Source organism: Cynocephalus volans, chromosome 5 (genome assembly GCF_027409185.1).
Source record: "Cynocephalus volans isolate mCynVol1 chromosome 5, mCynVol1.pri, whole genome shotgun sequence".
NCBI classification, from domain to species: Eukaryota; Metazoa; Chordata; class Mammalia; order Dermoptera; family Cynocephalidae; genus Cynocephalus; species Cynocephalus volans.
In genome coordinates this window covers 156,308,724-156,322,682 of record NC_084464.1, presented here as the reverse complement: position 1 = coordinate 156,322,682, position 13,959 = coordinate 156,308,724, and the positions used below count along the sequence as shown (strand labels likewise).

At 37.6% G+C, this 13,959-nt stretch overlaps 1 protein-coding gene across 1 annotated transcript; it reads right to left on the bottom strand.

Annotated features, from left to right (window-relative positions):
• Nucleotides 1–2,248: 2,248 nt before the first annotated feature.
• GTF2H5 (general transcription factor IIH subunit 5) lies at nucleotides 2,249–13,936 on the bottom strand. The gene is made up of 3 exons (XM_063098122.1): nucleotides 13,868–13,936; nucleotides 12,912–12,984; nucleotides 2,249–2,615 (listed from the first exon to the last, which is right to left on the bottom strand). Exons 2-3 carry the CDS (start codon nucleotides 12,944–12,946, stop codon nucleotides 2,435–2,437), a joined length of 216 nt encoding a protein of 71 aa, XP_062954192.1. The 5' UTR covers nucleotides 12,947–12,984; nucleotides 13,868–13,936; the 3' UTR covers nucleotides 2,249–2,434.
• Nucleotides 13,937–13,959: the final 23 nt, after the last annotated feature.

Below are 13,959 nucleotides of genomic sequence, written 5' to 3'. Positions count from 1 at the left end.
GAAATTTCTTGTTCCCTTTATCATTGTGTGCTTCTTTATTCAAGGTCACTAAATTTTAGAACTATCTGCTTTACATATGTTAACTTACAATCATCCCAATAATCTTTGAAGATGGGTATCCCTGTTTTTACAGATGAAGATTCAGGGGTACAGAGAAATTCAATGACATGTCCAAGCTCCCAAGAGCTAGAAAGCAGGGATCTGACACTTGCACTCAGGCAGTCTGGATCACTTCAGTGTTCTTAATCACTTTCCTATCTCGAGAATAGTGTTTTTATAAAGCTTATCCAAAAATTTCGTCAATTGACCTTTCAATGTTATGCTTGCTGTAAGTGAAAGAAAACTTTGTACACTTGAGAATATTTAACAGTATTTGCAAACTGCATCATTTCTCCATCTTGAAAATATACCCTTTTTGTATCTGTTAACGATATAAAAATATAGGAAGGTCCCAGTATTCTAATAACAGCAGAAGCTTTTTGTCAGAACTTTTATTCCTAGCTTCTTTTAAGCTAAACGAGGTTGAATGTGTAAGTACAAAATAGAGGAAGTATACCACCAACTTCTCAGAAAAAAGTACAATTATGTCAGATCACCTGTTACAGTTAATCTTAAGAGTGATAAAATCATTAATAATTCCGACTACCACCTATAGTGTCTATCAGAAACAGAGTAGTCTTTGTTGACAATTACTATTAATGTTGTTGTTACTGTTCACCAAAACTGATTTCTCTATACACATTTTTACATCAACTGTGATGCACACTTAAGATAATCACACTAAATTTCACATGGAAACAGATTTAAGGAATTAATTTTTTTACCTGATACAGTATTTAAAAAAAACAAAACCCTTATCCAGAAGCAAGTGTAACTCTATCACAATTTTAATGCATATCTGATTGGGCAGCAACCTTCCACAAATATTCTTTTATGCAGTTAAGAAAATGTAATACTACCATTTCACAATATTTAGGACTTTGTTAAAAAAAAAAAAAAAAAAGACAGTAGTAAATTTCTCCAGTGCCAAGCAGCCAATATCTCTTGTTCTGGATGTCTGAAGCGTGCCAAAATCAAATTATAGCAATCAGATTCCAAGAAAGAGAGCCTAGACAAAATGTCACTTGGATATTTCCTGTTTACTCATAGTCTGACAAGTCAACTAAGCGACTTGCAAGTGGGCTTCCTATTGTGACACTGTTCCATATTAATAGTGCCCAGAGAAAGACATTTAACATTTGCCTAAACACAACTTTTTAAAAAATAAGAGCTAATGAGATATTTTCCTTCACTTAACGCTCTTTGCAATCACTGTTCAATATAGTTTTCTCCATACCTTTTAAACTTTAGGATTCTAAGAAAAAATTTTTCTAAGTTTCCTATTTATATAAAAGGTATTAGCTGACAAATACCTGAGGCATATTAAAAATTGATTTTGACATGCCTGAATTACAAGATTGAATAATACTTCAGTACAGTTAGAAATTCAGAAGGAACATCTTCTATTTGACAAATTTTAGTACCACATGGACCAGTAACCTGTCAAAGTTATTTGCATTGCTATGTGGGAATCAAAATTGTGTAGACTGAGTTATCTGGGTGAGAATCATTACAAATACACTGTCTTCAGGAAAGAAAGCAAAGCCCCTATGGGTGTTATTGTTTCTGCCACCAACCAATCTTAGAACTACATGCAATGTATTGTAACCTAGTGTGTCGCTGACTTTGCTTCTATCTGTTCCTGCCTTTCTTTTTAAGACAAGTTTAATAGGGATTCTCATAGAGAATAAGCTACAAGTAAAGCTGATTTCTTAATACAAGAAAACTTGCCCTGATGGGAAAATGTGACCAATAATGTTTGAACGAGGAAGAACTAAAGATGCAAAGCAGCATGTGCCTTTCCCACTTGGTTGTTTCTAATCCTCTGCACTTTAACATTCTCTTCACCAGTGGAGCTGGCTGGCATGCAGATATTATTTGTGAGACATAAATGTTACCCAAGTTCCCACCTTGGCATATTAATCTGAACAGTAAATCTGTGAAGTTTCTAACAAACAAAATGACCATATTCACACTACAAAAACCCACCATCATTAAGAGGAACCTATGTTACACAGATAATTTAAAGGTACACTCTCTTATATTCTTAATATATGAAATTGGTGGTATGTAGAAAATACATTTATGTTTATATTTAAATAAAGGATAATAAAAGACAAATCAGCCAACTGTTAAAGATTTTTTTTTTTTTTTTAATTCTAGGGTACAATAAAATCAGTTCAGGGGCTTTTTCCTGAAAAAATGACCCCACACTCTTTCCCGTAACATGCTCCTAAGCAATCCTCTAAGTCTAATCAGTGACATAAGATACTGAGTGGTGTCATTCTTTCACATTTGTGGCTTATAATTCTTAAGCGGTCAATATCTTGTATTTTCACTTCTGGGTAAGAGAAAAAGCATTTTGGTCCATTAATTCACCCACTCGCTCCTGGAGGATATTAACCAACTCTGCTATTACGAAGACGTGAGTGTCATCAATGTCTTGAATGATGAACTTCTTCCCTAGGGCATTGGACTCATCCAAGTACAGCAGAAACTGCTTCATGGCAGGATCGCTGTAGAGATGAACACACAATTACAGGACACCTTGTTGTCACATCACACCACAGAGACTTGAGCAATTAAATTTGAGCAAGTAGAATTTTTAGTATGATTTTTAAAGTTCTGAACTGTTACTTAATCCTTCCTCTCTGCCTCAAGTGTTAACCACTTATAGATATGGCTTCATTTTAGAATTGTTACTGCAAGTTTAAGAGAAAGGGGCCAATGGTAAGATTTGTAAAGAATAATTCATCAGTGACAAGTGAAAAAACAAAATATTCAAAGCTCTGCAGTGAATACGGCCTTGCTTGATTTAAAAAGCAACATCCTTACTTTTCCATGACCACTACGTTTAAGAAACCAATAACTGTTCAGTATATTGCCAGTGACAAATTAACTTCCAAAACCAGTTAAACAGTTACTTTGATAAGACAGGATGTATAGCAAGAGTCAGTTCTGGATTCAACTCTAGCTTTATCATTCACTTGTGTGACCCAGAATATGTACTTATCTCCCAGAGCCTCTGTTACCAACTATAAAAGTGAGCCTACATGAAAGAACAGTGTTTGGCCTGCAGTAGGTACTCAAGTTTTTTTCCTTCCTTAAAATTCTGAACCCAATTAGCCTTAACTATTTATTGTTCAGAATCTTTGAAGAAAATTCTGACAAAATCGCTTTGAGAATACTGAGCTTAAAGAAGAGATCCAAATTAAATTCTATTTACTTGTAGTTTTTAGTTTGGAATGAATAAGGCAGTCATAAGAAAAAGAAATACAATTTCTTGGTGGGCAGTACAGATTTACAGCAATATGTCTCTTTCATAAAAATCCTGAATCATGACAAAGGACACTTTTTAGATCTGATATACAATAATGTGTTTAGCAAAAAAATATAAAAATGTCAAATTACATACAGATTTCTGTAATTCTTAAGAGAAAACATAATCTTACATAATATTTCGGTGTCTTAAAGAAAGTCAACATCAATTACCAAGATAACAATTTAATCCAAAAGAGATCAGTGTCATTTACTGAAAGCAATAATTTAACTTCTTTTATGTACAAACATAGGTATTAAGTGAACTCACAAAATAAATAATTTATTTCAATCACTAAATGAGTATAAGCCTTGTTGATGATTCTGGGGACTTTGGCTTTCACCCAGAACATGATTTAACTTAAAAACTGACTTAAATTTTAAATGTAAGGATAATACTGGCTGCTGGGTTGCAAAAAGGGAGTGGCAGAGGCAAGGGTAGAAACAGACCAATTAGGTGAATTCTGTAATCCAGGTAGTAGAGAATGATTTGGACCCAGGTGGTGACAGTGGAGATGATGTTGAATTCTAGATATATGTTGACATAACTCTGCTGAGAGTAGACATGAACTTTGAGAGGAACCAAGGAGACTCTAGATTTTTGGTCTGAACAAATAGAAGGATGGAGCTGTCTTTTACTGAGATGATGAGGAATATGTGAAGAACAGGTTTGCAGGTAAGATCAAGAGTTTGGTCTTAGGCATGTTATATTTGAGATGCCTACTGACACCCAAGTGAACAAGCTGAGTAGGAAGTTGAATATACAACTCTGGGATTTAGCAGTGATGAGTAAAATTGAGTCAGCAATGTATAAATGGTATTTAAAGACACAACAAGAGTCCAAGGACCAAGCTATGGACACCCCAACATCAAAAAGTCAGGAAGAAAAGGAGGAACCGGCAAAGGAGATTATTAAGGAATGATTAGCAAGGTAGAAAGAAAGCATGAACAGTCCTGGAAGCTTATGTGAACAAAAGTACTCAGGAAGAGGAAGTGATCAATCGTGTCAAATGCCGCTAAATAGGTATGGTAAGAGAAGAACTGAGAATTGACCACCAGATTCAGAACGTTACTTGACCTTGACAAGAGCAGTTTTGGTAGAGTCATAGGGGAGAAAGCCTAACTGCACGGGGTTTCAGAATTGGAGGAGAGAAATTACAGAAAGTGAACAGAAACAAGTCTTCTCAGAAATTTTGCTACAATGAGCAGAGAACTAGAGTGGAAGCTGAAAAGAGATGTGGGAATCTGAAAAGGTGGGAGGATCAACAGATTGTAGGTCTGATGGAGTTGATGAAATTATAGAGTGCGGGTATTAGAGGGAGAGAACTGGAAAGAAGAGGTGGGTCAGAGTTAGATGCCTGAAAACAAGACAGCAGTGTTGGTAAGGACAGGTCCAGGTGTGACTGTAGGAATGAGTGGCTGTGACGCAGTGCAGGATGAGATCATTGGAAAAGGTCAGGAAACTGAGGACAGGGTATGGAAAGGATTATCCACATGGATATTGACACTGCTAAGAATTTGAGAAGACAGCTACTGAAGAGCAACTGGTAGCTGTCAAGGAGAAACCTTCAGGAAAGATTTGGGTGTTTGTAGATGATTATAGAGAGGGGTGTTAGTGGGTGGTTTACTCTGATGATCTGAAATTCAGAACTATGTGTTTCTACGGAAGAGGGAGGGAGAATTTCTGGAAGTGGCAATGAGAGAAACAAGGTAGATGCCTATTCTATTTCCCGGCCCAATGACACGAGAAGTATTAAAAGAAAAGAGTCACCACTTGATAGGGTTCTGGGCAAAGCAGTGTGCTTGGGAGAAAGCCAGGTTTCGTTAGGACAAAAAGGAAAAGGTGGGTGGGGAAGGAAAAGGGAATGTTTAGAGAAGAGGCAGAGGATAGAGGGGATTCTGTTTCTGGTATCTCAGATATCGCTGATAATTAGAGGGCAGAATGGAAAAGATTGGGGCTGTGGGTGAGTAGAAGATGGAATTTAAAAAGCAGATGAATAGAGCCATAAGATGAGAGTCCAGAGCAGGAGGGAAGGCTTGGGAGTCTGTGGCTTTCTGGCTTACTGAAAAACAAGAACAGTAGGCATAAAGAGCATAATGAGAATGAGGGTCTCAAGGCAGACAGTGATGTGAGACTGAAAGGCAGCAACAGGTGACGGATGGGAGAGGGAATGGAGTCTTTAACAGACAGCATAATATTGGGTCACAGATTTAAGCAAATACAGAAAAAGTTAAATTTCGCATTTTTAGCAATTCCCTAATTTTGGCAATTACACAGAATAAAAATTTAAATGAAAAAATTTAAAGCAGTAACATACTGAGGTAAAAAATTTATCAATTATTAACAAAGAACACTGGAAGAAGAGGCCCATAGGACAGGAAAACCAAAGTTTCAGCTTCCCTAAAACTATTGTTTTCCTGCTCAGACTCTGTAAAAAAAAAAAAAAAACAACTCAGTCGTTTCCCTAAACGTTGCCTTGCCTATACAAATAAAGAGGGGACTAAAAGGAGAGCAATCTGAGAGTAGAGAGATGGCTGGGGGAGGGAGGGGGGAGGCAGGCAAAAATCCTCAGCTTTAGTGCTCTACAGTTGCTTCCACCCTTCTCTGAAAACAAGGGACGAGGGAGGACTCACATGGGGACCTTGATGCTCACTTCACCCTCCAGGCCCCCAAGGAGCTCAATATGGCCTATAAAAATCATATATTCAGAGGGTTCTTAGAAGGATTCACTTTACACAATTGGATGAACAATTGTTTTAAAATAAACTTCTGGTCCAAATGTAATATAGTGATTAGGACAAACAGGACATTATAGAATTGCTGTCCAAATGTAATATATTATCTTGTTATTGTTTGCACTCAGTGCATTTACAGGTGACACCCGTTTACTCTCAGTAACTGACTCCTACTAAGAGGTATTAAAGGTAGCGAGGGTTAAGTGGTTATGAAGACTAATATCTCTAGAAAGTTTCTAAATGGGATAAATTTACATCACTCCAATGAAGTAAAAGCTAAACTACTGACACCAAGTGCCAAAGGACTCACCTCTGTGCTGAATCATCACCCCAGTGCTTTCAAAATTTCTGCCATTTGCATACTATCCTTGCTATTTTAGCCATCTCCTGTAACACCTCCATTGCAAATCACTTAACATCTTTCTTTAAATTGTCTTTAAATCCACTAACTTTTAACTTTAACTTCATCTGGGATAATATCAAGAGTCTGATATGTTAGTTTCATTTTTTTCTCAAATAAATTAATCCGGTCAAGTAAAAAATATTTTTGTGTTCTATCCCCCAAAATGTGTGTTGTTCTTCAAGTCCTCCTGAACACCCATGGTATTCCCCATATCTGGAAAAATACTGTTAGTTGACAAATGAGATAGCTTAGAAGAATGACTGGCTAGTAAGACACTGAAATAACTATAATAACAATCACCTCTATTAAACTTTCGAAAGGAGATGGAAAGCAGTCATTTTGAGACTGAGTTCTCAAGCATGTACCTGAAATATAATCTGTAATAATTCAAAAAAGACTATTTAAAAAAAAAAAACTTAAACTTTAAAGTTTAAGGGACATTTTGTTATGAAACGTGAAGGTGTGACACATTCTTGTCTGAACACAGGGCTATTCCACTTCTACATGGAGGGAGGCTCTGGGAGAACCTGCTGGCAAGGACAATAAACTCAAAAAACCAAGTGCTCATATACATACTTGGTTGCAGTCCAGAGATCAGGGCTGTTGAACAGGAAAAAATGTCTTTTTCCTGGAAATGTGCAGGGCATATATCAGGAATCAACCCCCTCCTAAAGAACCTCAGTATAGCTCCTACATAATATGATTCTGGAAAGTATTACACCCTAATGGGTCTACCAGGATGACGTAATTAGCTGTAAAACAGACACAAAGTTAACTGATCAATGCTGTTAGCACTGTCCATCCCACCGGAATAATAATCTTGGCTTAGTCAATGGTAAACTATCCTTTGATAATAATCAGCCAATAGATATATTACTTTAAAATGTTTAAGTACTCTGTATGCTCTGCGAGTAGAATGTTTTAAACAATTTGTTATTGTGAAATTACTTTTGCTCAATTAAGTTTATTTCCCTCTGATAATCGTTTTCCAAAATGTTTTCTGAATATGGGTTTTGTCTGACCTGAGATACGGGTGTCTAGATTAGGGCCCAGCATATATTGTAGGTGCTCAATAAATATTTAGTAGACTAGTAGGGTCTTAAGAGAAAGAAAGGGACAACACAGGGGACATTACGTTAACCAGAACCACAGCTCCCAATTTCCCAATATGACATATACAGTAATAGGTTTCACAGTTACAAAGATACGAGACTCTAAAGAGAGTACTGGACTCAGAAAGTCTAGCTCCAAGCCACAACGCAGCCAACTCAAATACATATGCTATACAAAATCACTCTACCTTTCCATTTCTCCGGTTCCTAACTAGTAATGTTAGTACTATTTACCTTGCTCATAGTAGGCACTCAAATGAGCAATTAAAATGAGCATTTACGTTTGTGAGAGGACGTAGGTGGAGAGGTTCAAATTCCAATCATTCTATCCCTATTAAACGACTTACATTTCTGTTACAAAAACTTAGATTAACCTGTGACTATATGTAGTTTAATTCTAAGACTACATATTCTCTTAAAAATTGAACACAATGTTATACTTAGTTTTGTATCGGAGAGATAGTACAAGGGGACTTCAAACAGTTCATGGAAAGATTTGTTTTATCTTTCAATTCTATTTCTCCAGGAACTTTCTGAAGTATTCTTATATATGTCAGGGTAACTTGGGCTCTTCAGCCAGAATACCATGATTTAAAATCCCAGCTTACGTAGTTGCTGTGTGACCCTGAGCAAACTGATTAATTTCTCTGCATCTCAACTTCTGCATCCATAAAATAATAAAACCTACTTCAAAGGGTTGGTGTGAGAACTAAATGAGTTAATATTACCTTAGTACAGTACATGACGCATGGTAAACACTCAGTGTTCTCTATTACAGGCATTCAGCTTTTTTCACTTGACACTGTATTGTGCACTATGATTGTCCCATATCACTTAAAATGTTTGTAAAATATTTTAACAGCTACATTATTTGATTATAAAAATATGCCACAATCAACAGACTTGTTTTATTAGAACATTCAAAGACATACATTTTATCGGCAGTTCTGATCACTTCCTTTAAATAAATTTCTGGAAACGGAATTACTGTGTTCAAGGATATAAAAGCTCCAAAAAAACCTATCACAGATTGCTTTCAGAGGCTTAAGATTGCCCTTCCATCATCAATGTTGGCAGCTTGGTGGGTGCTTGCTTTTTAAAAGCTATGATTGGAAGACAACAACCACTTCACCTGACAACTATTTTGATATTACTTGCCAATAAGGAGGCCTGTACACACCTGTTTTGTATTGAAACTTGAGTCCAATTTACCAAGAACTTCCTCTTACCTACTGATTCTCACCGTGGGAACAGAGAAGCTCTAAAGGTACATTAACAACCTGAGATTTAAGCTGAGATCACAAATTTTTACTCAATTCTGTTAACAAAATTCAGTCAGTCAACACATCTTTACTAAGCACCTTCTATATACACTTCAGGCACTGTTCTGGGTGCCTGGGAAACTTCAGTGAACACGGCCCTACTAAGAAGCAAAGTTCTTACTTGCTTCTCACATACAATATAGGTTTAGAAGTCAAACACATAAGGGTAAGCCTGGTTTAATGATACATGTTTGTTGATTCTTGGCTATTGTGCTATAAACTTGCTGCAATTTGCACCTCTGCAACAAATCTTCCTTGCTGAAGCACTTGCCAAACAAACCATGGTAACTGTCACACCAGAGGTCTGCTCCAGCACCTGGAAATGACAGACATGCTGGGCATATGCTGCTTGCTTTGGTAATTGCTGAGGTTGGCTAGAATTGGGAAAATGCTTGGTGTGAGCCTAGCAGTTGGTGGTGGATCACAACAGAGAGGAAGTTTTTACCAACCTTGTTTTGAAATAAAAATACAAATTTATAAACGTTTTTGATTTAGCCTTAGATTTTTGGTATTAGATAAATTGGGAAGGAAGAATCTTATTATATCCAAGTGCCTTGTTTTCAATTCACTGTAGCTAGGCCTAAATCGCCACCATCATAATACGGTTTATTTGCTTAGCTAAATGGAACTGATAGACATGGAATTTAAATATAGCAGTTAAGCCGATCTAAGACAAGTGTCACATTAAAAGGCTCCTTTCTTGAACTATGCTATACAAGTTTGAGAAGTATTTTACTGGCTACCTGGATTGAATATGTGGAACAGCACTATGTAAACTATTACAGATTATCTTGTGTTGTGATAAAAATGGAATTTGGAGAAAGAATTACTGAGAAAGTGGAAGCAGGTTTAGGAGATCCTCGAGTGGTTTGCCTGTAAATCCCAGACCTATCAAATTCTGTACTCCAATCCATACACCTAAATGCTTCATACAATCCCTAGATGTTATGAGGTAGTAAACAGACTTATGCTGATTCTGTACAAGTGTACTTCTAAAAGTTCATGGAAAGATTCATTATTGCCTTTTAATTCTATTTTTCCATGAACTTTCTGAAGAACCCTTGTATCAAAACAATCTTCTCTTTGGCATCAAAAACAGACATGAGGGAAACTGAAGGACTTTTCAGTTACCATCGCAACACCTGCACCCGACAGTGAAGGAGGATTCACAACTTCTGGCCATGCCCTTTATCAATCTATGTTATTTCTTAGGCCTGGGATATTTTTGGAAGATTTGTACCTTTGGGAAGACAGTCAATTACCCTTTCAAAAAAATTGTGCAGGCTATACTTTAGAATTCACCTTGAAGGGAAAAATTAAATAGTTTTCCAAAGATAGTATCCATCTGCAAAATAAAATATAACAGTCCTGGTACAAAACAATTCTCCACAGAGGAACTGGTTATCAAATTTAAGCTGATTAACAGTGGTTCTCAAAATTTAAATACATCTTAACAAGATCCTTTATATGCACAATCCTGATTTAGCAGATTTGGGGTGAGGTCTGAGATGTTTGCATTTCTAACAAGCTCCAGATGATGCTGTTGATGCTAGTCTGCAGATTGCACTGAACAGCAAGGTGACAGCCATCAGAGCCCAGGCAGAAATCAGAAGCTGGGTACCAGGACAGCAAACTAAGCCGAAAGCTCAGCCAATAAGAAAAGAAAATGTTTACACTTCAGCTCATCTTACAAACCTGTACTCTTTGTTCTTAAAGCTAAACCAAAAGTCTGCCACTGAGATTTTAATGAGTCTCCCCATTTTTGTACTTCATGCAATCCAACCGTCTTTTTTTCAAATTAAAATGTAGGTTTAATGCAATTTCCACCAAAATGCCAAAATAATTATTTTGTAAATGGACTAAATTATTAGAAGATTATGTTAAAATAGGCAACAATGACAAAGAAAAGAATGCATGTGGGCTGGGATGGAAGAGAGTAGCAAGGAAGGGGAGTAAAACTGTGATGAAGGCATCACACATCATTGGGGAAAGGAACAAATGGTGTTGGAAAATTGTTGGCTATTTGGAAAAAAAAAAAAAGAAGCTAATTTAGATCTTCACCTCATGATATGCCCCTCCCTCCAATAAATTTTATGTGAATGAAACTTAAAACATTAACAAAAACAAAAATACAAGACCTTCACAAGGGAGAACTAAATACTTATTGAACCCGGAGTGAATATTAAACTTAGGAGAACTGGAAGAACCAAAGGGAAAAAACTGGTGGCTGACACTCTGTGTGTCCTCTGTATCAAAAAATAACATTAAAAGGTCAACCAGAAAAATGTTTATGTTAACTATGACAAAGTGATAAGAAAAATAAATGAGTATATCAAGCCTAGGAGTCTTCAAAAAACAAGTGTGTTTAGTACTTCTGGGATCTAGATTCCAACCTTTTTTCTTTTCTAAGAGAGTATCTCTCGCCTCTCTAGTTGTTTACTCTCATCAACATACATTCTAGTCTCTCACATTAAAACAACAAAAATAACAGGAACACGAGTCCCTCACTATATACCTTTTCAGCTACTAATTCATTTCTCTATCCAGGTGCTCATAACACCTCTCCAAAGAGTCTCCAGTTCTTTACCTCTTTTTCCTTTCTCAAAGTACTCCAAAATCTGGCATATATTCCACCACTCCATTAAAAAAGCTCTCATCAAAAATTGATGGCCTCTTTGCACCTCATTCGGTGTTGCCAAAAAAGAAAAAAAGAAGAGAATAAAGTTGATGGCCTCCAGCTCATCTTCATCTCATTCTCTCTCATGAGCACCCAACACAGCCTACTCACCTCCATGAAACCCTTCCTTCCTGAGATTCTCTCCTACTTCACTGGATACTTTAATTGCCTTTGTTGGTGTCTTCTCTATCCAAACTGTAAATCTGCACTGTCCTTAAGGTAGCCCACTAGTCACATGTTACTACAGGGCACTTGAAATATGGTTAGTCTGTTAGATGTACTGTAAAAGTAAAATATGCATTGGACTTTGAAGTTCTTTTGGAAGACAGTACATGTTGAAGGAATAACATTTTGGATATGCTGGGTTAAATAAAATGTACTAATTTCACCTGTTTCATTTTACTTTTTAATGTGGCTACTAGAAAATTTAAGGCTGCACATGTGGCTCACATTATATTTCTATTGGACAGTGATGCTCTGTTGGACGTGTCCTAGGGTTTGGTCTTGCTTCTCCCAGAGCCTTGCCATCACAGTCAACTGCATTATCCTGCACTGGCTCATATTAGGGGCACAATAAGGTAGAGTAGTATTTTCAGACAATGGGAGTGTCCACAGGGCAGGGTTCCCAGGCGAGACAGAATTACTGATGGGGCAAACAAGCAAGTGGAGACTGAGAAAGACTGATCCACAGTTCAGGTTTCACAACTGGGTGATAACTATGCCCTGTTAGACTGCTTTCAACCCTATCCATTATGGTTTCTAGTTTCTCCTTTGGAATGTGTGCAAAGGAGTTCAAGAAAACTCCTCCAACAGGCTTTCTTGCTTTTCTTTCTTTTTTAAAGACTGCAGTTTGTAATGGTAAAGACCTTGACAAATTCTCATACTCTTGCAGGCCCTAAAATTCTCGTCAAGTCCTAAAGGTTTGGGGACAAAATAAGCACTGTTCCTCTAAAGGGGACTAATCTAACAAATATGCTGCCTCTGATAAAAAGCTGTTGGATATAATGCCAATTACATCAATTCAAGAGATACTGAAATTTGGCGCCAGGAAGAAACTTAGCAACAAAATCTTTCCCACTTGTTACGTAAGAAAATTAAAGTTGAGAAAGCTGAAAGACTTACTTTCATTCCTATCTTAAAAGTAAAAAAATATGGACAGGATTCTAGAAAGGTACACTCACACATGTAAGTCAAGACTCAATAGTTACATTTAAAATTCACAATGAAGTATCAAAACTACTAACCATTCTATAAGCACTCCTTTCAAGACGTTGACCATCTTTTCCCAGTCAGAAGACGCAGATGACCTCAAGAATGCTAATAAAAAGGATAAGGTGACACAAAATTCAAAAGCATCAACTTCTATATACTTCGGGGATTTACCTCTGAAATGAGGCAAAATATTAAACGTTGATATTAAATATTAAACAGTTAAGTCTATGAAAGACAGAGCTAATCATAAGAAAACATAGACTTTACGACTTTTTTTAACAAAATTAAAGTGGAATATTACTAATGCACTACTCTTACTTGCAAACAAATTCTACCCACGGTCAAGTCATCCTAATGAAAGCAAGTGGCATAACTACACATCCGTGTGCTCAATTCAGTAAAATATGGTCACTACTCAACGAATCTCTTTCCCCATCCAGGAGAATGATAAAGGTAAGATCCCGGGAGGTGGACATCACAGTAGTTCTGAAAGAGGCCTCCAAAATTACATAGCGACGTGGTGCTGGTAACACCAAGGTCGGGTTCGATCCCAATACCCACAGGCCAAAAAAACCAAAAACAAAAAAGTCCAAAAAGTACGTAGTGAGCCCAACCATCTCATTTTCACAGAGGAGGAGATCGAGTGGTGAGATTAAGCCACAGTTCCAGGAGGGGAAAAAAAAGAAGACAAGCCAGGTCTCCAGACCTCACGTTCCTTCACTAAACAAAGCACGTCCAAGGCTCTGCGCTCCAAGGAAACCCCCCCGCAGCACGCCGGCCAAATTAACCCTTCAACTGCTACGCCTGAGAGCGGGTCGAGCCGCCCCCGCAGGAAATCCACGGTTAAACGACTGCGAGAAACCGCCCTACACCCCAGCACCAGGAGCACTGACTTCTTGGTCTCTTTTCCTTCCCCACTCTTTTTTCGGGACCCCTCCGTCCTCCCCGCACCCCACTTTCCCCAGTCTCTCAGAGGCTGAACACGCACCTCCGCCCACACACCCAGCGGCGCCTCCGCGTGGCCGAAAGAGTGCGCCTGCGCAAGCTACGTCATCGCGCCATGGACGCTCTTGTGGGAGG